This window comes from Macaca thibetana, chromosome 5 (assembly GCF_024542745.1).
Source record: "Macaca thibetana thibetana isolate TM-01 chromosome 5, ASM2454274v1, whole genome shotgun sequence".
In the NCBI taxonomy this organism is placed as follows: Eukaryota; Metazoa; Chordata; class Mammalia; order Primates; family Cercopithecidae; genus Macaca; species Macaca thibetana.
The window spans coordinates 185,051,491-185,071,944 of NC_065582.1; the positions used below are offsets into that span (position 1 = coordinate 185,051,491).

At 57.7% G+C, this 20,454-nt stretch overlaps 1 protein-coding gene across 1 annotated transcript in view; it reads left to right on the forward strand.

Annotated features, from left to right (window-relative positions):
- The window catches only part of GAK (cyclin G associated kinase), an 86,050-nt gene that overhangs the window by 41,542 nt on the left and 24,054 nt on the right, over nt 1–20,454 (forward strand). The window contains exons 10-18 of the mRNA XM_050790721.1: nt 2,149–2,239; nt 3,606–3,729; nt 7,636–7,685; nt 8,204–8,352; nt 8,911–9,033; nt 9,695–9,828; nt 14,897–15,091; nt 15,442–15,559; nt 16,032–16,111. Coding sequence (XP_050646678.1) covers nt 2,149–2,239; nt 3,606–3,729; nt 7,636–7,685; nt 8,204–8,352; nt 8,911–9,033; nt 9,695–9,828; nt 14,897–15,091; nt 15,442–15,559; nt 16,032–16,111 — 1,064 coding nt within the window. The remainder of the gene's footprint in view (nt 1–2,148; nt 2,240–3,605; nt 3,730–7,635; nt 7,686–8,203; nt 8,353–8,910; nt 9,034–9,694; nt 9,829–14,896; nt 15,092–15,441; nt 15,560–16,031; nt 16,112–20,454) is intronic.

Below are 20,454 nucleotides of genomic sequence, written 5' to 3' on the forward strand. Positions count from 1 at the left end.
GCTCAGCTGGCCCTCAGCTCTGGGCGTCCTGGAGTTTTGTTGAGTTGCTCCTGCGTCTGTCTCTGGCCCTCAGCTCTGGGCGTCCTGGAGTAGCGTGAGCTGCTCCTGTGTCTGTGTCTCTGGCCCTCAGCTCTGGGCGTCCTGGAGTGGCGTGAGCTGCTCCTGCATCTATGTTTCTGGCCTTCAGCTCAGCTCTGGGCGTCCTGGTTGCAGTGGTGTCAAGGCTGTGCCCGGCCAGGGACCGCTGCGGGTACCGGTGGCTGCCGGCAGCATCAGGGCCTGGGAGACTGAGGCGCATGGGGCCGCGTGCTTTGTGGAGGTGTGAGGCCTGGGAGGCAGCAGCAGTGTTAGCTGGAAGATGCTTTCATGAAAGTCTTTTGGCCCAGCCATGGACAGGGTGTACCATCTCCATTGCCAGATCCTCGAGGCAGAGCAGACACGCGGCCTGGCCCCCACTCACGGGGAGCAGGCAGGCCCCTGGGCATCCCAGCTCAGGGCCCAGTCAGGACACGCAGGGACCCTCGGCGGCCCTCGCAGGGGTCCGCGTCCAAGGACCCAGCACTGTTGGCTCCTGCTTTTTGTCCCCTTTTCAGCCCTTGGGTCGTTTCCACTCCCTGGTAGCTGGAAGCCAGAACCTCCAAGGCCGCTGCAGTGGAGCTGACCCAGGCGGTGGGTGTGGAGCATGGGGAGGGAAGGTCAGAGCTGCTGCCCGGAGTCCCTGGCTGAGGACAGGACCCTGTGGGAGGAGGAAGGTTTGGGCTGAGTGGAGGGTTTGCAGTTCCTTTGGGGCCACTTGGGTATGGAGACCTGGGAGCAGGGGAGTGCTGGGGAGCCCCGTGCAGACAGGGAGAGGCTGTGGTCCCCTCCCTGGCGGCCACTGTGGTGGGCGCACCGGCGGAGGGAGCCCTGATGCCGGGTGTGGGAAGCATTTTGAGGTGTGGGGCGCTCTGAGGCGGGAGAGTTGATGTCACTGGTGGCCTCTCAGCTTCCCTGGGGGTGTCAGAGAGCGGCGGGAAGGGATCACTCTCTTGGGTCCCGCTCTTCAGCAGCCTGGGCCTCGCATCCCCTCGCTCGGTGGCTCTTTCCAGAAAACGCCTGCCCACTCCCCCGGAGGTCACAGGACTGTGGCTCACAGGGAGGTGTGGCCTCTGGCACCCTCGAGTGCGCCGGCGGGATTCCTGAGGGCGGGAGGAGGTGCCGCTGGGCAGATGGGCAGACTCGGGCCGCTAGTGATGGGGCGGGGCCCTCAGTGCTTCTGATCTGAGTGCTTCTAGGCCAGGACCCCACGGGGACAAACGTTAGACCCCTGCTTAGGCCAACCGACTACCCCAGAAAACACAGTCCACGATGGAGCTGAGCTCACAGGGAGATAAAATACTGCCCCCAAGAGGTAGTGAGCCTCACGGGGTGGCCCCAGAACCCAGGACCTGAAGCGATGGAACGTTTGGGCATGGGAGGCGGAGGCTGCAGTGAGCCGAGATCATGCCACTGCACTCCAACCTGGGTGACAGAGTGAGACTCCGTTTAAAAAAAAAAAAGCTGGGTGCGGTGGCTCACCCCTGTAATCCTAGCACTTTGGGAAGCCGAGGCAGGCGGATTGCCTGAGCTAAGGAGTTCGAGACCGGCCTGGGCAACATGGTGAAACCCCATCTCTACCAAAATACAAAACAAATTAGCCGGGCGTGGTTGTGCAAGCCTGTAGTCCCAGCTACTCGGGAGGCTGATGCAGGAGAATTGCTTGAACTCATGAAGTGGAGGTTGCAGGGAGCCGAGATAGTGCCCACAGCTCTCCAGCCTGGGTCACAGAGCGAGACTCCGTCTCTACCAAAAAAAAAAAAAAAAAAAAAGATGGTTGAACAGACTGGGAAGAGAGAGAAAAGGAAAAGGAACAGAATCTGCAGCCCAAGAGTCTGAAAAGCTGGGCTAGAGCGCTGAGCACCCAAGGCAGGCTGCGGGGTGAGGGGATGAGGGCTGCATGCGTGGTTTTGTTTGTTGAGTTCCAGCTGATGCTTTAGCCTGCGGGAAGTTCCTCCCTTGCACTGTGTCGTAGATCAGGGAGCAGAAGATTGAGCTCTGAGGGCACCCGTGCCATGCCTCTCCCCGACGTGGGAGTTCAGAGAACTGACCTCTGCACTTGCATCGTCACAGCTTCTGGAGCAGAATGGAGGCTATGGGAGCACCGTGCTGTCCCGAGGGCCACCCCCTCTTGTGGGCCCCGCTGGCAGTGGCTACAGTGGAGGTGAGTGTCCTGTCCTGCGCCCACCACCCGTCCCTCGCTCCTGCTGTGCCCCAGGCACCCACGGCACATCGGGACGGAGTCTGGGGTCCTTCTCTCCCGGGCCTCTCCTCCCACTGGCGACAACTGCGAGGTCGGGATCCCTCAGCGCGCCCTCGGGTTCGGCAGTTCACTGGGGCTCACAGGGCTCAGCAGAGCTGGTGTCTTGGTGCAGTTCAGGAGGGGGACGGGATTCGGACTAAAGCCAGCCAAGGGAAGAGACTCCAGGGCAGAGCCCAAGAGACTGGGCCCAAGCGACCAGGCGGCCTCACTCAGGAGTTCTGTGGGAGGCAGCCTGCACCATGGCCAAGACCCCAGCATAGATCACGTTGTAGTGTCTGGCACAGCCCAAGGCCCCAAGGAAACAGACACCCCTTTTGGGGATGGAGGGGGCGTCCCCGGTTCCTTCCCAGGCGCTGGGGATGAAGGGCCAGGCCTGCTGTGGGCAAGGTGAACCCTTCACTGCAGCAGTGACCCTGAGGCCGGGGTGCAGGAGCAGGCATTGGATGGCGGAGGGCGGTGGGGAGACAGTTCTGCCACTAATGTGAGGGGGTCCCTTCTGCCACGTGAGGAGTGGGCACCTGTGATGGGCCTGGGTGTCCCTGGAGGGCCCTCAGCTGGTGAGGAGGGGAGAGGGCCCTGGAGACAGATGCTGCATGCTCTTGGGACTTTGTGCTGCGAGCACTCCGGAAGGTTCTGGGCCATTGAGGACGTGGCCCTGACAGGCAGCGGCTGGTTATGCAGCTCTGCATGGCCCTGACCCCTCCCGACCTTGCCCCCCATCCCCACTGGGGTGTGGGAGGTTTCGCCTGGGTCCTTCAGCTCTGCTTCCTAGGGAGGAGCTCAGCTCCATGTCTGGGGCACCCCGGTCCATGCAGTGTGGGTCCTGCACATGCAGGTGTGGTGGCCGGCTATGTCTCTGCTGGCTGGAGGAAGGGTGAGTCCTCGAGCTGCTGGGTTCTGCAGTGCCCCGTCTGCTCGGTGCTGCCAGGGGCCACCACTCTGCCTTCACGTCCAGGGTTATGGTGACCTGAAGCTGTGGCCGTGAGGCCGGCCTATCCCCGCAGACAGAGTCCCAGCCCCAGCTGTGCTGAGGCGGCCGCATAGCCCTTCCGCACCCAGATTGGCCACTTTCTGGGTCTCTGGAAAGGCTGAGGACAGGGTCAGACCTGCCAGTGCTGAGGCCTGGCTTGCTGCTGGGTACATGTGGGTTGGGGGCCTGGCCATACCACCCGCTCCCTGCTCTCGCTGCCTGGGCCCAGCCAGCAGCCCGCACCTGGGGAGGTGGGACCGAGCACCTGTGGGCTGCTGAGACTGTGTCTCCCTGCAGGCCTGGCCCTGGCGGAGTACGACCAGCCCTACGGCGGCTTCCTGGACATTCTGCGGGGTGGGACGGAGCGGCTCTTCACCAACCTCAAGGACACCTCCTCCAAGGTCATACAGTCCGTCGCTAAGTGAGTGTGAGGCTCCAGAGCCCTGGACCTGCCGTGTGCTCGTTCCAGGCTGCAGCCCCGGCGCTTGCTCCCTGGCCGCGGTGGAACAGCTGGTCATCAGGCCCCACAGGCGCCCCTGAGGCAGTGGGACAGCATCACCCGCTTCTCCCAGGGAGTCGGAATGAGCCCAGCACCCCACAGAGCCGGGCAGATCCCTTTCCATTGACCGCCTGGGGGGCAAGGCCCTGCTGGGGAGACGCCTGTGCCCGCCCCTCCCTTGCTGTGATGACGCCCCTCACTCTGGGGCCTTCCTGGGTTGTTCCCGGGACTCTCTGGTGTGAACTGGGTGAAACAGCTGTGGTGGCGCCTCACTGAGCCAGTCCCCTGAGTTAAAGCCCTGGTTACTCAGACTTAGGCCAGGTGGGTCCCGGCCTGTGGTGGGAGAAAGTCTTCCTCTGGGTGGGTCCAGGGGCGCGTCTGTGTGGGAGTGGCCCCTGACATCGGCCCACAGGCCCGGCAGCCTCTGCTCACAGAGCACTGAGAATGTTCCAGAGTGCGGCCCCTCTGCATTGCGGGGTCCACATGCTGGCTCTTCTGGAGGAGCTGGGTGCCCGGGAGCATGCGGCACTGCTCATCTGGCCCGGTGGTCACACCAGCTCAAGGGCGTCGTGTGTGTGTGTGAGCCGCGTGCACGTGTAAGCATGTGCGCAAGTGCCTGTGACTGTGAGCGTGAGCCGCCTGCACGTGTAAGCATGTGCGCGAGTGCCTGTGAGTGCGTGTGAGCCGCGTGCACGTGTACGCATGTGCGCAAGTGCCTGTGAGCACGTGAGCCACCTACATGTGTACGCATGTGTGCGAGTGCCTTGTTAGCCGCGTGCACATGTATGCCTGTGAGCCACCTGCACGTGTACGCATGTGCACGAGTGCCTGTGAGCTGCATGCACGTGTACTCGTGTGTGTAAGTGCCTGTGTGTGTGAGCTGCGTGCATGTGTAAGCATGTGTAGGAGTGCTGTGTGAGGGCCTGTGTGTGTGAGCTGTGTGCCTCTGTGTGTGCTGCATGTTTGGGTGTGTGAGCTGTGTTCCTTGTTCCTGTGCAGCTTTTTGTGGAGAGAAACTTGTTCTTAGGGGGCCGTCCCCAGAGCAGGGCGTGAGCTCGCTCACACCTCTGGGCGCCTCCTCTGTGACGTCTCCTGCCTGAGTTGTGACTGATGGAAGATCAGAGGCAGCTCTGTCTGGTCCCAGCGCACTGCCCACTGGGCCCAGGAGTGTGGCTCCTGCAGGGTCCTGACGGGTGGCACTGCGTGTGGAGTGCCAGCGGGGCCAACCATGGACCCATGGGGATGAGCGATTCTCCAGCATCATCTTGGTGATAGTGATGTTAGGATCAGAGTGGAAACGGACAGAGAGGATGTGGCAGCAAAGCCATATGTGAAAGTCAGCAGGAACAGTCACTTTCAGTGTCAGTAGAAAGGGATGGATGTCGGGCCCCAAAGCACCCCAGACTGGCTGGTTCTCCAGAAGACTCATGGTCTCCTCGGCCACAGTGCATTGTGGGGACAGGCAGAGCGGAGTCAGCAGAGGGAGGAAGCATGTGGGGTGTCCAGGGCGCCAGGCACAGCTCCAGGGTCCTCCTTGGGGGACTGCAGGCCATGCTCCCTCCCCAGCAGCTGTGGGGATGGTGGGAGCTGCTGTCTGCCAGAAGCCTAAGGCTGCAGGGGCTGGTCCTAGACATGGCTCTGCTGGGACCCGTGGGTTCCAGGCCCTAGGAGGACGCAGTTTGGCTTGAGCGGGTGCTGCTTTCACGGCGCTCAGGCACAGCCAGCTGCTGCTTGTTAGGGGATGGTGGGAACTCTCCCCACACCCCCAGGTGCTAGCTGAGGGCAGCCCTGCTGTTTTGATCTGCTCTCTGTTCACACCACGTGCTTGAGGCAGAGGAAGCTGCATAAACTCGTGTTTGTAAAGTTGACTTGGAAGCCACGGTGAGTTCTGGCCGGGCCTGGAGGCTCAAAAGATGGCTTGGCACGGTGACTTGGCACGGTGGCTCATGTAATCCCAGCACTTTGGGAGGCCGAGGAGGGAGGATCACTTGAAGATAGGAGTTTGAGGCCAGCCTGGACGACATAGCAAGACCCTGTCTCTACAAAAATAAAAAAACTAGCTGGGCAAGGTGGCGTGCCGCTGTGGTCCCAGCTACACTGGGGGCTGAGGTGGGAGGATGGCTTGAGCCCAGGAGGTTGAGGCTGCAGTGAGCTGTGATTGTGCCAGTGCACTCCAGCCTGGCGTGAGCAAGACTCTGCCTCAATTAAAAAAAAAAAAAAAAAAAAAAAAAAAGGGACAGTGAGTTAATTTGTGTTTCTGGCTCTCCCCAAGGAGAAGCCTGGGAGTCAGGACCTGGGTGGCCGCGAGCCCCTGGCTGCCCTGGTGCTTGGTGTTCTCTGGAAGCTGGGGCATCGGAGCCTGAGCCCTGTGTCTGGGCCTTGGTTTCTCTCCTGTCAGTGTCCAGGGGAGCCCTAACACACACACCCCCTGGTACACGTGCCTGAGGCCAACACAGCCAGGTGCACGGGGCCCCCGCAGGGCTGCTGGGGTGGGTGAGATGTGCGTGGATCCTGTGGCACTCAATGCCCACCTTTGCTTAAGGCGTGTCAGCTCGCTCTGGTTGCCGCTGCCCCCCGTGGTACAGGATCTGTGCAGATTTCACCATGTTGGCCAGGCTGCTCTCGAACTCCTGACAGGTGATGTCCCCGCCTCGGCCTCCCGAAGTGTTGGGATTACAGGCGTGAGCCACCGCACCTGGCCCTTATTTTTGTTTTTCTGCTGGTGATTAGATTATGGGTCCAGTAGCCATGCTTCATGTGGCCTGTTTGTCTCTTGCCCAGCGTCCTGTGCTGCAAAAGTGGCCGAGCGTCAGGCTCACCGTGCCTCCCGGTCTTCCCTTGTTGCTTTGGAAGACCCACATCCTAAGTCAGCAGCTGCTCTGTGGGTTTAGACAGCTTTTAAAATGTTTGAATGCACGGAAGACCCACGTCCTAAGTCAGCACCTGCTCTGTGGGTTTGGACAGTTTTTAAAATATTTGAATGCACAGTCACTTTCAGGTAATGGTTTGGTCATGTGTATTTGGGTCACTCATCTCTCTGGACCTTTTTCCAAGCTTTCCTCTGATGAGGACGGCCCCTCTGCGGTGTGCCCAGCTGAGGTTGCTCCTAGCCCAGCCTTTCCGGTCTCTGTAGCTTCCGGCCAGCTCTGCCCTGGGAGGGAGGCTCCCTTCTGCTCCTTCCCTCACAGGATTGGCTTGGCTGTTCTTGCACAGCTGCTGCCTCCAGTGAATTGTGGGATAAACCTGTCAGGGTCCTTGCAGAGTTATTGAGGGTTTTGATCTCTGTGTTACCGGTTCCGTGGACCTAGTGTGGGGGACAGTTGGTCTGTAGAGAGTTGCCTGTGGCCACAGCAGGGGGCTTCTAGGCACTCAGGGTAGGGGGGCCCTCTCTGCCTCCAGTGGCGTCTGTTGGCGTCCCACTGCTGCAACCACCAGGCCTGGGCAGCGCCTAGAGCCTGGCATGACCCGTGACCATCGTCCAAGCGACCCCTGCTCTCCGGCCTTCACCTTCCACCGGTGTCGCCGTCCCTCCCTGGAGAGCGCAGGGGAAGGGGCAGTTAGACAGCGGACGTCTTTCCTGTCTCGTCCACACCTCCACCACCTGCAGGCTGTCATTTCCATCCTCTTCTGATGTAGGGGTCAGCTCCATGGCCCACATACACCCGGGAACCTGCCCACATGCCTGTGCACATGCACGTTCCTCGTGGGATGCAGCCTCCACAGTGAGAGCCCCATGGCTTCTCCAGGCCTCGGGCTCTGGCTTCAGCCCTGTGACTTAACTGTGGAGTGTTTCTTGTCATAATCAAGTTTTCTTCTTTTTAATTCCAGTTACGCAAAGGGTGACCTGGACATATCTTACATCACGTCCAGAATTGCAGGTACGTGTGCACGTGAGGCTGTGGGATGCGCCCTGTGTGCCCAGTGAGTCCCTGCTGTGTGTCAGGGCACAGGTGCCTCTGCTCCAGCCTCCTCTGCAGCCACAGACTCACAGGGACGGCCTGTGCCCAGCGCCTCCAGGCGCAGCAGTGGACAGGGTCAGCCCCAGCCTGGTGCCTCCTATGGCTCCCTGAGGTCATGCTAGGAACAACACAAGGCTGTGCACCAGGCATCCCAGTCACTCATCCTGGTGCCTGGAGATCGGGCATGTGTCAGAAAGCTGTCTCAGGAAGTCCCAGCCACTGGCTGGCGGGCGTGTGGCTGGGTCCGCGCTGCTGGGTCCACCCAGGCCGGGAGTCTGCGGAGGGTGAGGGGGCCAGCTTTGTGGGCAGTGGCTAGTGGAGCTGCTGGAGGCTGTGCTTGCCCGGGAGCGTGAGGAGCAGCAAGGCCTCAGCGGCAGCGTGGCCACAAGGTACACGTCTCCCGGGGACGGCGGCTGACGCAGGCCTGCTTGTTTCAGTAATGTCGTTCCCGGCAGAAGGTGTGGAGTCAGCGCTCAAAAACAACATCGAAGACGTGCGGTTGTTCCTGGACTCCAAGCACCCGGGGCACTATGCCGTCTACAACCTGTCCCCCAGGACCTACCGGCCTTCCAGGTTCCACAACCGGGTGTGTGGCCACAGGCTTTGTCTTGGTGCCACTGTGGCAGCTTCCTCCTGCTCCAGTGCAGGGGCGTAGCTGAGGGCTTTGGCCAGGGTGCGGCTGTGATGGGGGCAGCCGGAGGTCCCCTGAGGGGCTACAGAGTGTGGAGCAGGAGGAAGCGAGGTGGGGTCTCTGTTGCTCTGAGGACACCGCTTGACGGGAACCCTGGAGGCCCCAGCTCTTCACTGCTTCCTGCCTGCCAGAGGGTGCTTGAGGCCGCAACATTCCTTCCAGACATGACCCCTGTCAGTATGCAGGGGGACCCAAAGCCAGGAACAGCTGACCGAGCTCTGTCTGCAAGGCCAGTGGCAGCCCTGGTGCTCAGATGCTGCAGAGGCTCTCGGTCTGCAAGGCCAGTGGCAGCCCTGGTGCTCAGGTGCCGCAGAGGCGCTCGTGCAGATGGACACCTGTTTATGACGCCAGCTGGCGGAGGCCCCTGCGCTGCAGGCAGGCTGTCCCTCTGATCTGACCAAGGCTGGGGCGGGGCTCCTCTGCCGTCCGTGCCACCGTGCCCTGTCCCCACAGGTCTCCGAGTGTGGCTGGGCAGCGCGGCGGGCCCCGCACCTGCACACCCTGTACAACATCTGCAGGAACATGCATGCCTGGCTGCGGCAGGACCACAAGAACGTCTGTGTCGTGCACTGCATGGTGAGCTCCAGGGCCATGCCCTGGCGCCGTCTTTTATCAAAGTTCATTATTTCATGCATAGTTCAACGGCATCCGAGCGCCAGTCGTGAGCTGGGGCCTGTTCTTCACCCTGGGACACGGAAGAAAGTCCCTGTGCTTAACGTCTTCGGGTGTGGAGGGGACAGATGTCAGATGGCCCTGCCCTGCCCTCCCCTCCCCATGTGGCCCTGCCTGGCCTTGACCTGCACGCCTGTGTGGAGGCCACTCTGCTGTGTGAGGAGCCCGCCTCCCCTCCTGCACAGTGGCCACCTAAGAGTCACCTCCAGTTTCCCCATCTGCAGTGCGAAGCTTAGTGGTGGTTGAGCCTCCCAGGCTGTGGCAGCTGCCACTGTGGTTGATGGAGTTGAGGTTTCCATGAGGGGTCTCTCGCGGGGGTACCGGGCACCAGCAGAGCCTGTCAGAGCGGCCCTAGCCCTGCTCTTCATTAAGGAACCTTCGGTCTCTGTTGGGCTCCATTCTCGCCTCGGCAGGCGTGTTATGTGGTTTCATAAACATGTCCCAGCCTCAGAGAGAACAACCCTGCGTCCCTGTGGCCATGGGGCGGGTAGGATGGCCAAGGACCCCGCCAGCCCTTGTCCTGCGTGAGTGCGAGGCACGTGCGAGACGTGTCTGTCTGTCCTAGGACGGGAGAGCCGCGTCTGCTGTGGCTGTCTGCTCCTTCCTGTGCTTCTGCCGTCTCTTCAGCACCGCGGAGGCCGCCGTGTACATGTTCAGCATGAAGCGCTGCCCGCCAGGCATCTGGCCGTCCCACAAAAGGTACTGCGTGGCCCCCCGGGGACGGGACAGCTCTGGGCCCGTGTGGCACAGCCGCCATCGCTGCGGTGTCTCCTGGAGGGCCAGTCGGTGCCACTGCAGGCGCTGGTGGGAAAGGCAGGCCCAGCCTCGCTGAGCCACAGCTGAGCCCTGGGTTTATGCCCACCCAGGGAGGGTGGGCCCTCAGCCGCGGTGGTCCTGACGGCTGTGGGGCAGCACCTGCCTAGTTTCTGGGTGGACGCGAGGTTCTCTGGCAAATGCCACATGTAGCCCGTGCTCGCTGGGCTGGGCTGGGCAGGGGCGGCTCCTCTTGGGACCCCGCTCTGTCCCTCCTGCAGGAGTCCTCTGTGGTGGGCTCTGGTGGATAATGCATGTGAAAATGCCGTGTGGACCACCTGAGACAGGTGCTGTGTGGAGCACCTGACGCTGCTCAGACCCGAGTGAGGCTGCAGCATGTTTAGGGCCCTGCCAAGTGCAGGCTTCCGTGCCAGTCACCTCAGCACGCAGCAGACTCTCCCTGGCCGCGTGGAGGAGACTTTCTCAAACGGGAGTGCGGCCACAGCGTGTTTAGGGCTCTCTTTTTCGAGGCTGCAGGTGTCTATGCCGAGGAGTCCTTCCCAGCATAAAGCCTCCCCTGGCCTTGGTCTCACTGAGGACCTGGTGAGGCTGGAGCAGCCTCCCAGCCTCTGAAAGAGCAGGCCTTGACCTGGACCACAGACGGCCCAGGAGCAAAGGCCGGCCCCGTGGCCCCACCATGGCGGGAGGGAAGAGGAGGGACCCAAGCTTCGAGGGACTCCCCATTCTTCATCCCGTCTGGACGGAGCGCACAGCCTGTGGACAGGGCGAGCGTCGGGAGGCCGATCCTGCTGCTGTGGATCCCCAGGGAGGGCCCCACCTTGTTTGCTCACAGCCTTATGGGGAGGAGATTGTGGCCGCCCCATCCAGCTGTTTCTGTGACCCCAGCAAAGTCGGGAACCCCTCCACACATTGAGCTGAAAGCCATTGGCACCCCCAGGCCAGGTGCGGTGGGGCCTGCTCAGCAGGGGGCATCTGAGAACCAGGGAGTCTCTTTCCCTGTGAAGTGTGGTTGGGCTTCCATGACCCCACCAAATCCCACAGCTCCTTCCTTGGAGGAGCAGAGAAATGTGCAGAGTGCCGCTCCCACCGGGCAGGTGGCTGGACCAGCGTCAAGTTCATGGCCTTTCCACATCTCTGGCCCAGAATCTAAGGAGAGTCAGGTGCCTGTGGGAGGAGGTGTGTGTGTGCACTGTCTGGGTGGACATAACTAGACCCCAGAAGAGAAGGAGGCCAGAAGGAGTATAACCGGTGGAGGCCAAGTGTCTCAGTGGGCGAGTGAAGCCTCCAGGGTTGCAGGACTGGAAGGGTCCTTGCCCTCTGGAAGGCACAGTCTCCATGGGCACCCACAGGACAGATGGGAGAGTGAGGGCTGGGCAAGGGGACACAGCTACTATGAGGGAGGCTCAGACCTGGCCGAGACCCTTTTTTCTGCCTCCAGATGGAGGAGATGAAAGAGCTGCACCCTGTGACTCTTAGGGAAATTGAAGTAACTGATGTGCTGAGGACGCTCATGCAGGGTGCGTGGTCCAGTGGATCACTTTCAGAGCCGTGGAAAGAGGACCTTTACGCAGGGTGCATGGATCCAGTGGACCACTCGTCATAGCCGTGGAAAGAGAACGCTCATGCAGGGTGCGTGGATCCAGTGGATCACTCGTCAGAGCCGTGGAAAGAGGACCCTCACACAGGGTGCACAGACCAGTGGATCACTCGTCACAGCTGTGGAAAGAGGACCCTCATGCAGGGTGTGTGGGCCAGTGGATCACTCGTCAGAGCCATGGAAAGAGGACGCTCATGCAGGGTGCGTGGTCCAGTGGATCACTCGGCAGAGCCGTGGAAAGAGGACCCTCATGCAGGGTGCGTGGTCCGGTGTATCACTCGGCACAGCCGTGGAAAGAGGACCCTCATGCAGGGTGCGTGGTCCAGTGGATCACTCGTCACAGCCGTGGAAAGAGGACCCTCACGCAGGGTGCGTGGTCCAGTGGATCACTCGTCACAGCCGTGGAAAGAGGACCCTCACGCAGGGTGTGCGGGCCAGTGGATCACTCGTCACAGCTGTGGAAAGAGGACGCTCATGCAGGGTGTGTGGTCCAGTGGATCACTCGTCACAGCTGTGGAAAGAGGACCCTCATGCAGGGTGTGCAGGCCAGTGGATCACTCGTCAGAGCCGTGGAAAGAGGACCCTCATGCAGGGTGTGCGGGCCAGTGGATCACTCGTCACAGCTGTGGAAAGAGGACGCTCATGCAGGGTGTGTGGTCCAGTGGATCACTCGTCAGAGCCGTGGAAAGAGGACCCTCATGCAGGGTGTGCGGGCCAGTGGATCACTCGTCAGAGCCGTGGAAAGAGGACCCTCATGCAGGGTGCGTGGTCCAGTGGATCACTCGTCACAGCCGTGGAAAGAGGACGCTCATGCAGGGTGCGTGGTCCAGTGGATCACTCGTCACAGCCGTGGAAAGAGGACCCTCATGCAGGGTGCGTGGTCCAGTGGATCACTTGTCAGAGCCGTGGAAAGAGGACCCTCATGCAGGGTGTGTGGTCCAGTGGATCACTTGTCACAGCTGTGGAAAGAGGACCCTCATGCAGGGTGCGTGGTCCAGTGGATCACTCGTCACAGCTGTGGAAAGAGGACGCTCATGCAGGGTGTGTGGTCCAGTGGATCACTCGTCACAGCTGTGGAGAGAGGACCCTCATGCAGGGTGCGTGGTCCAGTGGATCACTTGTCAGAGCCGTGGAAAGGGGACCCTCACGCAGGGTGTGCGGGCCAGTGGATCACTCGTCACAGCCGTGGAAAGAGGACCCTCATGCAGAAGGCAGGCAGGTGCATGGTCCAGTGGGCCATTCATCAGAGCCATGGAAACACCAGGAAATAAACAAAGGGAAATCCCTGAAATGAGAACGCCTTCGACATCGCCGAGGCTGAGTCGGTGGCCTTTGGAGCCAGGCCAAGAGATACTGAAACTGAATCACAGAGAGAAAGCGGGGGTGGGGGTAGAACGAGCACCCAGGAGCTGCCTCCACCTCAGGCAGGCCACACACGTGGAGTCCAGAAAGGGAAGAAGGAAGTGGGAGCAGTGACGAAATCGTGGCTGGGAATTTCCCAGAATGAGTAACAGATACCAGTCCCCAGGTTCAAGAAGCTCAGAGGTGACCAAGCAGGATGAAAGCAAGACAAACACATAAAAACTCACTCAGGTGCATCCCGGTCAGAACTCCTGCAAACCAAGCACAGAGGAAGTGTTGGAGGCGGCCAGAAGAAGATGCGTCAGGTACAAAAAGAAAGATGTCAGCCACAAGGGTCTTGTCAGAAAGCCTGGAACCACCAGTAAGGACTTTTCTTTGGTGGTGTAATTAAGAAGTCAACAAGAAGTAAAACGAAGACGTAAACCTTGCCAAGAGAAGGCAAAAAGAAGAAAAAAACCGAGAACAGATCAAACAAATAGGAAACAGCCAGCAAGATGGTAGGTTTTAATCCAGCCACATCAGTGTTCAGGCTGAACGTGAGTGGTTTTGTTTAAAAGACAGGCTTTTCACGTGGGACAGAAATGCACGGCTCAGCCATACACTGCAGGAGGTCCCCTTTCAACACGGAGGCAGAGGTGAGTTCAGAACAGGATGGTGGGGGAAGAGCGTACTAATCATTGCTACATGACCCGCCACAACACACTCGGGCTTAGAACCACACACGTCCGTTCTCTCATGGTCTCCCTGGACCTTGAGGCTTAGCTGGGTCCTCTTCTCCTGTCAGGGTGTTAGCTGCACTGACTCTGAGAAAGCCGATTTCTCTTTCATTGCTGAATCTGCTTCCTTGGCCACTCGGGCTATTAGCAGGATTTATTTGTTGTGGCTGAAGGACCGGCTGTCCTGGCTCCGTGCTGACTGAGCTGGACCACAGTGGCCTGTGGCTGGGAAGATGGGGTCTGCACCGTCACCACAGAAATGACGTCACCTGCCTGCCGCGCACAAGCTCCAGGAGCGGGTCTGCTTCAGGGCATGGGTGCCACGAGGTGGGAGGCAGACACCGGGGGACGTGTGCACCACAGAGGAACCAGGGGAATGCCAGCCGTGGGAAAGCCAGAGCTATGCCACCAAGCTCAGAGAAAACAGATTCCGTTCAACATCCATAAGGCAAAAACTGATCAAATTGAAAGGAGAACTAGACAACTCAGTTGTGGGGTAGACCTCAACATTTTCCCCTCAGTAATCCGCAGAACAAGTAGACAGACCGGTCGCCAGCAGGGATATGGAAGAACTGAATGTGCCAGCCCGTGAAGGCTGACACAGCTGTAGAGCATTCTAGGACACTCCACCTAACAACAGAAAAACACACATTTCTTTCTAATCCACGTGGACTATGCAAGAAGAAAGATCAGATTTTGGGCTATAAAGACACCTCAACAAATTTTTAAAATTTGAAATCAGACAAACTATGCTCTCAGGCCACGGTGGAATAAAACTAGAACTCAGTACCAGAAGGATATCTGGAAAACTCTCTAAATCTCCACCACGCAGGTTCAAGCAATTCTCCTGCCTTAGGCCTCCTGAGTAGCTGGGATTATAGGTGCACACCACCATGCCCGGATAATTTTTGTATTTTTATTAGAAATGGGGTTTCACCATGTTGCCCAGGCTGGTCTCAAACTCCTGACCTCAGGCAACCCACCTGCCTTGGCCTCCCAAAGTGCTAGGATTACAGGCGTGAGCCACCGCGCCCGGCCTCAAAATTAAACAACTTCTAAATAACCTATGAGTATCAAACTGGGAGTATCATGAGAAATTTAAAAACATTAAGATGCTGTCTTAAAAATACATGTATGTATACACACACACACACACATATATAATTAAATGAAAATTATAACATCAGATTTATTAGGAGCAACTAAAACATTGCTACAAGGGAAATTTCTAGCATGAAAGACTCCTATTCGAAAGACACAATCAGCTGTGTGGTCCCTCAGGCCACACCATGTGGTGACGCGGCACGTCTACCCCCAGGTACATCGAGTACATGTGCGACATGGTGGCGGAGGAGCCCATCACACCCCACAGCAAGCCCATCCTGGTTAGGGCTGTGGTCATGACGCCCGTTCCGCTGTTCAGCAAGCAGAGGAGCGGCTGCAGGCCCTTCTGCGAGGTCTACGTGGGGGATGAGCGCGTGGCCAGCACCTCCCAGGAGTACGATAAGATGCGGTGAGTGCAGCTGTGGCCCCGTGCCGTGTTCCCTTATCCTCACCCCTCCGGAACACCATTAAAGAGGAACCTTGGCCTTGCCGGGGACAAGCGCTTGCTGAGGCGGACATGTTTGGAGCTGTAGTGTCTGTGGCGGGTAACTTGGGGTCCTGGTCAGCATCAGATCACACGATCTAAGTGTCTGGGAGACTTCAGAATTTCTGTGGGGCTCTTTGTGGGTGTCATTCTTTATTGGGTATTACACGTTTTACCTAAGCGACAGTTTCTCATTCTGTTTTTTTTTGTTGTTTTCGTTTGGTTGGTTTTGGGGGTCTTTCTGTTTAATTATTCTCTCATCATTCTGTCCTTAGGGATTTTAAGATTGAGGATGGTAAAGCCGTCATTCCCCTGGGCGTCACGGTGCAAGGAGATGTGCTCATCGTCATCTATCACGCCCGGTCCACCCTGGGCGGCCGGCTGCAGGCCAAGGTGAGAGAGCCTGTGGCTTGCCCGGTGCTCCCCACTCACCCCCAGGCTCTTGGGAGGGCTGGGGGCCACTGTGCACTCACTTCTCGCCGAAGGTCGGGGTGCTCGCTGTTTGGTGAGTGCTGTGGGCTCTCACGTGGCGACTGCCCCCCAGTGCCCCCTGCTGGCCCTGTGCACTCGATGTGGCGGGATCTCAGCCTGAAAAGCCTGGCGTTTCCATCTGCGTTTGAGGGTCCAGGGGCAGCCCCCACGGCAGTCCCGTGAAGCAGCTTGTGGGCCCGTGCGTTCTCCTTGGGGCTACCTGCCACACACAGACCCTCTCCCACTTCCCCCGCAACATGTGGCATGGGGGCACGGTCCACGCCTCCAGCTCCGTGAGCGGCTCTCAGAGCTCACCCATTGGGAAGAATTCACCTGTGGCCCCAGGATCTGGACTCACCCTCGGTGCGGGGTGTCATGTTTGCTCTCTCTGCAGATGGCATCCATGAAGATGTTCCAGATTCAGTTCCACACGGGGTTTGTGCCTCGGAACGCCACCACTGTGAAATTTGCCAAGTATGTTGGTGCCGCGTGGGCTCGGTGGGGAGGGACAGGTGCTCCACGCCGCCGCAGCACCTGCATGTGGGCTGGCCGTGGGAGCCCCAGGGGGAGTGGCGGGCTGTGTGACTGCCGCTTGGTGGCGCTGGGCCTGTTCCTAGACCATCCTGGAGCTGCATGTGTTGTGTGCAGGCTGCTGGGGTGGACCTGGTGGCTGCTGCTCTGGCCCCTGATGGTGTGTATGTCTGTTAGAATTTAGCCCTCACACCTGGGCGTGGCATGAGCAGATGAGCAGGTGGCGGCTGCATCTTCGCAAACGTTCCTGAGCCTGCCGTGTGCAGAGTGCCCTGCTGGGCGGAGGTTGGAGGAGATGCGGGGCAGTCATGTCTGGAAGCTCACGCTCTAGTGTTAGCTCCCTCTGTAAACAAGCTCAGCCACAGGATGTCCCCCGCCCCCACCGTGCCCAGCACCTGTTAGCTCCCTGTCCTCATGACATCAGCGCCCAACAGCGCATAGCCTGCCCTCTGCAGGCTCAGGTGCAGATGCGGTGAGCAGCAGAGCAGGCTCCCACACCGGGCGTTCTGATTCTGACTGGAGGTTGGTTTTTGTTTTTTTGTTTTTTGTTTTTTTGTTTTTGAGACAGAGTCTTGCTCTAACACCCAGGCAGGAGTGCAATGGCGCAATCTCAGCTCACTGCAACTCCACCCACCAGGCTCAAGCGATTCTCTCGCCTCAGCCTCCTGAGTAGCTGGGATTACAGACCTGCACCACCATGCACGGCTAATTTTTGTATTTTTAGTAGAGATGGGTTTCACTCTGTTGGCCAGGCTGGTCTTGAACTCCTGACCTCAAGTGATCCGCCTGTCTCGGCCTCCCATTTAACTGGAGATCTTTCTACTCAGTCATAGACAGGCTTATCTGCCAAGACACAGTGGAACAAACATTGTTTCAGGAGCCAGAAGGGGCACCACGGGGGCTCCCGAGACAGAGGCCGTGGCTGCAGGGCCTGCTGTGTTCCAGGCTCCGTACTCTACCCAGTAAACAAAGGGAAGCCTTGGGGCCAGCCCCACGGGGATGCTGGGGGACTCTGCACCTTGGGAGGGGTGCTGGCCTGGCCTGGGCGAGCCCAGGAAGAGCTGGCGCCTGCTGCTGTCGTGGACGGCCTGCACTGGGAGGCCGGGGGGTCCTCTCGTGTTTTTCTGTCTCTGATTCTTTTTTTACATTTCTTTTTTTACATCTCTTGTCTTTGTTGTGTCTTACGCTTTTCTTTTTTTAACTCACATATTCACAACTTTAACAATTTTCGTTTCTTTTTTCCTCCTTTGGAGGAAGAAAAACACCCAGAGCTCTTATAGTTTTCAGCCACAAGGGAGGCGGTGCTTAAAATAGTTTTTTTAAAGACCAAGGTACTGATGATGAAGAGGAAAATGTCGGTGAAGGACCTGTCGGGGATTCAGATGATGGAGGCAGGAGGCAGGGACTTTGGTAACTGATTATTCACCAAAGTCGGGGGAATGATGGGAATTTCACCAGAGATCTGGAACATAAAAAGGAGACAGATGTGAATTCTAGAACTGAAAAATATTATAGCCGAAATGAAGGCTTCAGTACACGCTTAGCAGTGGAATAGGCACAGCAGAACAGACGGTGAATTGGTGGGAAAGATCTTCCGATGGCAGCACAGAGAAGAAACGATGGAAGAAGACACGTATAGAGAGGGTCACGAGAGAGACTGTGGCACTGCAGGGGCCTGGCGTGCTTTTACTTGAAGTTCTAGAAGAGAGAGAATGGAACAGAAATAATACTTGAAAAATCATTGGCCAAAAATTTTCCTAAACTGATGGAGGACGTCAAAACCATGGAATGAGAAGCTTTGCAGACACCAAAGAGGATACTTTTTTTTTTTTTTTAACAAAAAGAAGAAAAGAGGTTCAGTGCCTCAGAGCATCCTGGTTGAATTGCTGGAACCCAAAGAGAACAATCTCCAGCCCCTGGGGACGGGACAAGTAGGAATGCAGGACCTGCCGAGTGACACCCAAAGGCAGCCGTGGCATGCTGTTTCTAAAGTGCTGAGAGAAAAATACGGGAATTCTATATCCGGTGAAATTATCCTTGAAATATGAAAGCCAGTTAAAGATGTCTTCAGCCAAGCAAAGGATGAGAGAGTTGGTTGTTGGCAGAACTGCTCCATTGCCGCAAATATCCAAGGCAAGCCTGCAAAGCCTGCAAAGCCTGCCGCCTAGAGAAGGCAGGGCAGGGAGCTGGAACGCATGACTGTGGTGAAATGACACCAGCACCAGCTGCTGAAAACACCAGTATGTCCTGTGGGTTTTAAAACCTGTGTGGTAGTAACATATCTGACAGCAGGAGCACCAGCGCGCGCACATCTCCGGGAGCACCAGCGTGCGTGCACACACACACACACATCACCGGGAGCACCAGCGCGCGCGTGCACGTCCCCGGGAGCACCAGCGTGCGTGCGCACACACACACACACATCACCGGGAGCACCAGCGCGCGCGCGCACACGTCCCCGGGAGCACCAGCGCGCGCGCACACACGTCCCCGGGAGCACCAGCGCGCGCACGCACGTCCCCGGGAGCACCAGCGCACGCACGTCCCCGGGAGCACCAGCGCGCGCGCACGCACGTCCCCGGGAGCACCAGCGCGCGCACACGTCCCCGGGAGCACCAGCGCGCGCACACATCCCCGGGAGCACCAGAGCGCGCACACACACACAGCCAAGAGGGGATTAACCAAGTGAACGTGTTTCAGGAGCCCCGTCACCAGGAAGCAGGGAATGTACCAATCCCTAGGGCAGATTAAAGATACAATCAAGAAGAAAAATGGAACAAAAACTATGTGATTAATTCACAAGAACAACGTAGAGATAAAGAAACAAACCCAGATGGGATATAGACAGAAAACAGCCGGCTAGTAGACCTACGCCCCGCTGTGCCTGTCAGTCATCCCATGGAAGGTGAGTAGAAGACACACTCCAGTTAATCGGGCTGGATTAAAAACCAAGCACACACAAAGCTCAAGTCTGTACTGCTTACAGGAGCCATACTTCAAAACCCATGCACACGAAGACCCAGCAAGGCTGAAGTGGAATAATTGGAAATTGCTTACCATGCAGACCATAACAGGAAGAGGGCTGATGTCACAGTGTCAATGTCAGGTGGGACAGACCAAGACAGGAGGTGAAGGGCAACATCACAGGGGTGAGGGCGATGACATGGCTTCAGTACAGGCAACACAAAGGGGCAGAACGAGGGGTGAAGTGGACAGGCCCACGCTGATGGCTGCCTCTCTCCCCAGGCAGCAGAACAGGTAGACACAAACATCAAGATACAGATTTTTTTACAAGGTTTAACCAACCTGACCTGAGTTTTGCAAACTTCAGCAAATTCTTGAAGAAATGGCATCTGTTCAAGTGGGCGTGTGTCAAAGTCTTACGACATCTCAACGGATGAAGGTGGGAGTCAGTGACAGGAAAACCCCAAGACCATGTGCTCGTGAGTAATCCACACGCCAAAAAGGAAATCACCATTGGAATGAGAAAATATTTTAAACGCGGTGATAATCAAAATACCCCGTATCAGATGTTTCGGGATGCATCTACAGCAGGCTTTAGAGGAAATTTGTAACTTTAAACACATACATTTAAAGGAAGAAAGGTTGGCTGGGCACAGCGGCTCACAGCTGCAATTCCAGCACTTTGGGAGGCGGGAGCATTGCTTGAGCCTGGGAGATCAAGGCTGCAAGGGTGCAGTGAGCTGTGAGCAAAACCCTGTCTCGGGGGAAAAAAAAAAAGAAATGTTGGAAGTCGGTGACCTAAACTCGTATCTCAGGGAGTTATCTCTAACTCAGGGAGTTATCAGAACAGCAAATTAAACTCAAAAAAGTAGGTGGAAAAAAAATAATCAAGGGTAGAAACAATTCAGTTAAAAACAAGTATAGTGTCCAGGCACGGTGGCTCATGCCTGTAATCCCACCACTTTGGGACCCCGAGGTAGGTGGATCACCTGAGGTCAGGAGTTCAAGACCAGCATGGCCAACGTGGTGATACTCCATCTCTACTAAAAATACAAAAATTAAATGGGTATGGTGGCAGATGCCTGTAGTCCCAGCTACTTGGGAGGCTGAGGCAGGAGAATCGCTTGAACCCAGGAGGCGGAGGTTGGAGTGAGCAGAGATCACGTCATCGCGCTCTAGCCTGAGCAACAAGTGAAACTCCATTTCAAAAAAAAAAGCAAGCACACTATAGGAAAAGTCAGTAAAGCCAAAAGGTGTTTCTTTTGATTATCTGAAAATATTGATTGCTTAACAAGTCTGGTCAAGAAAGGGAGACGGAACAC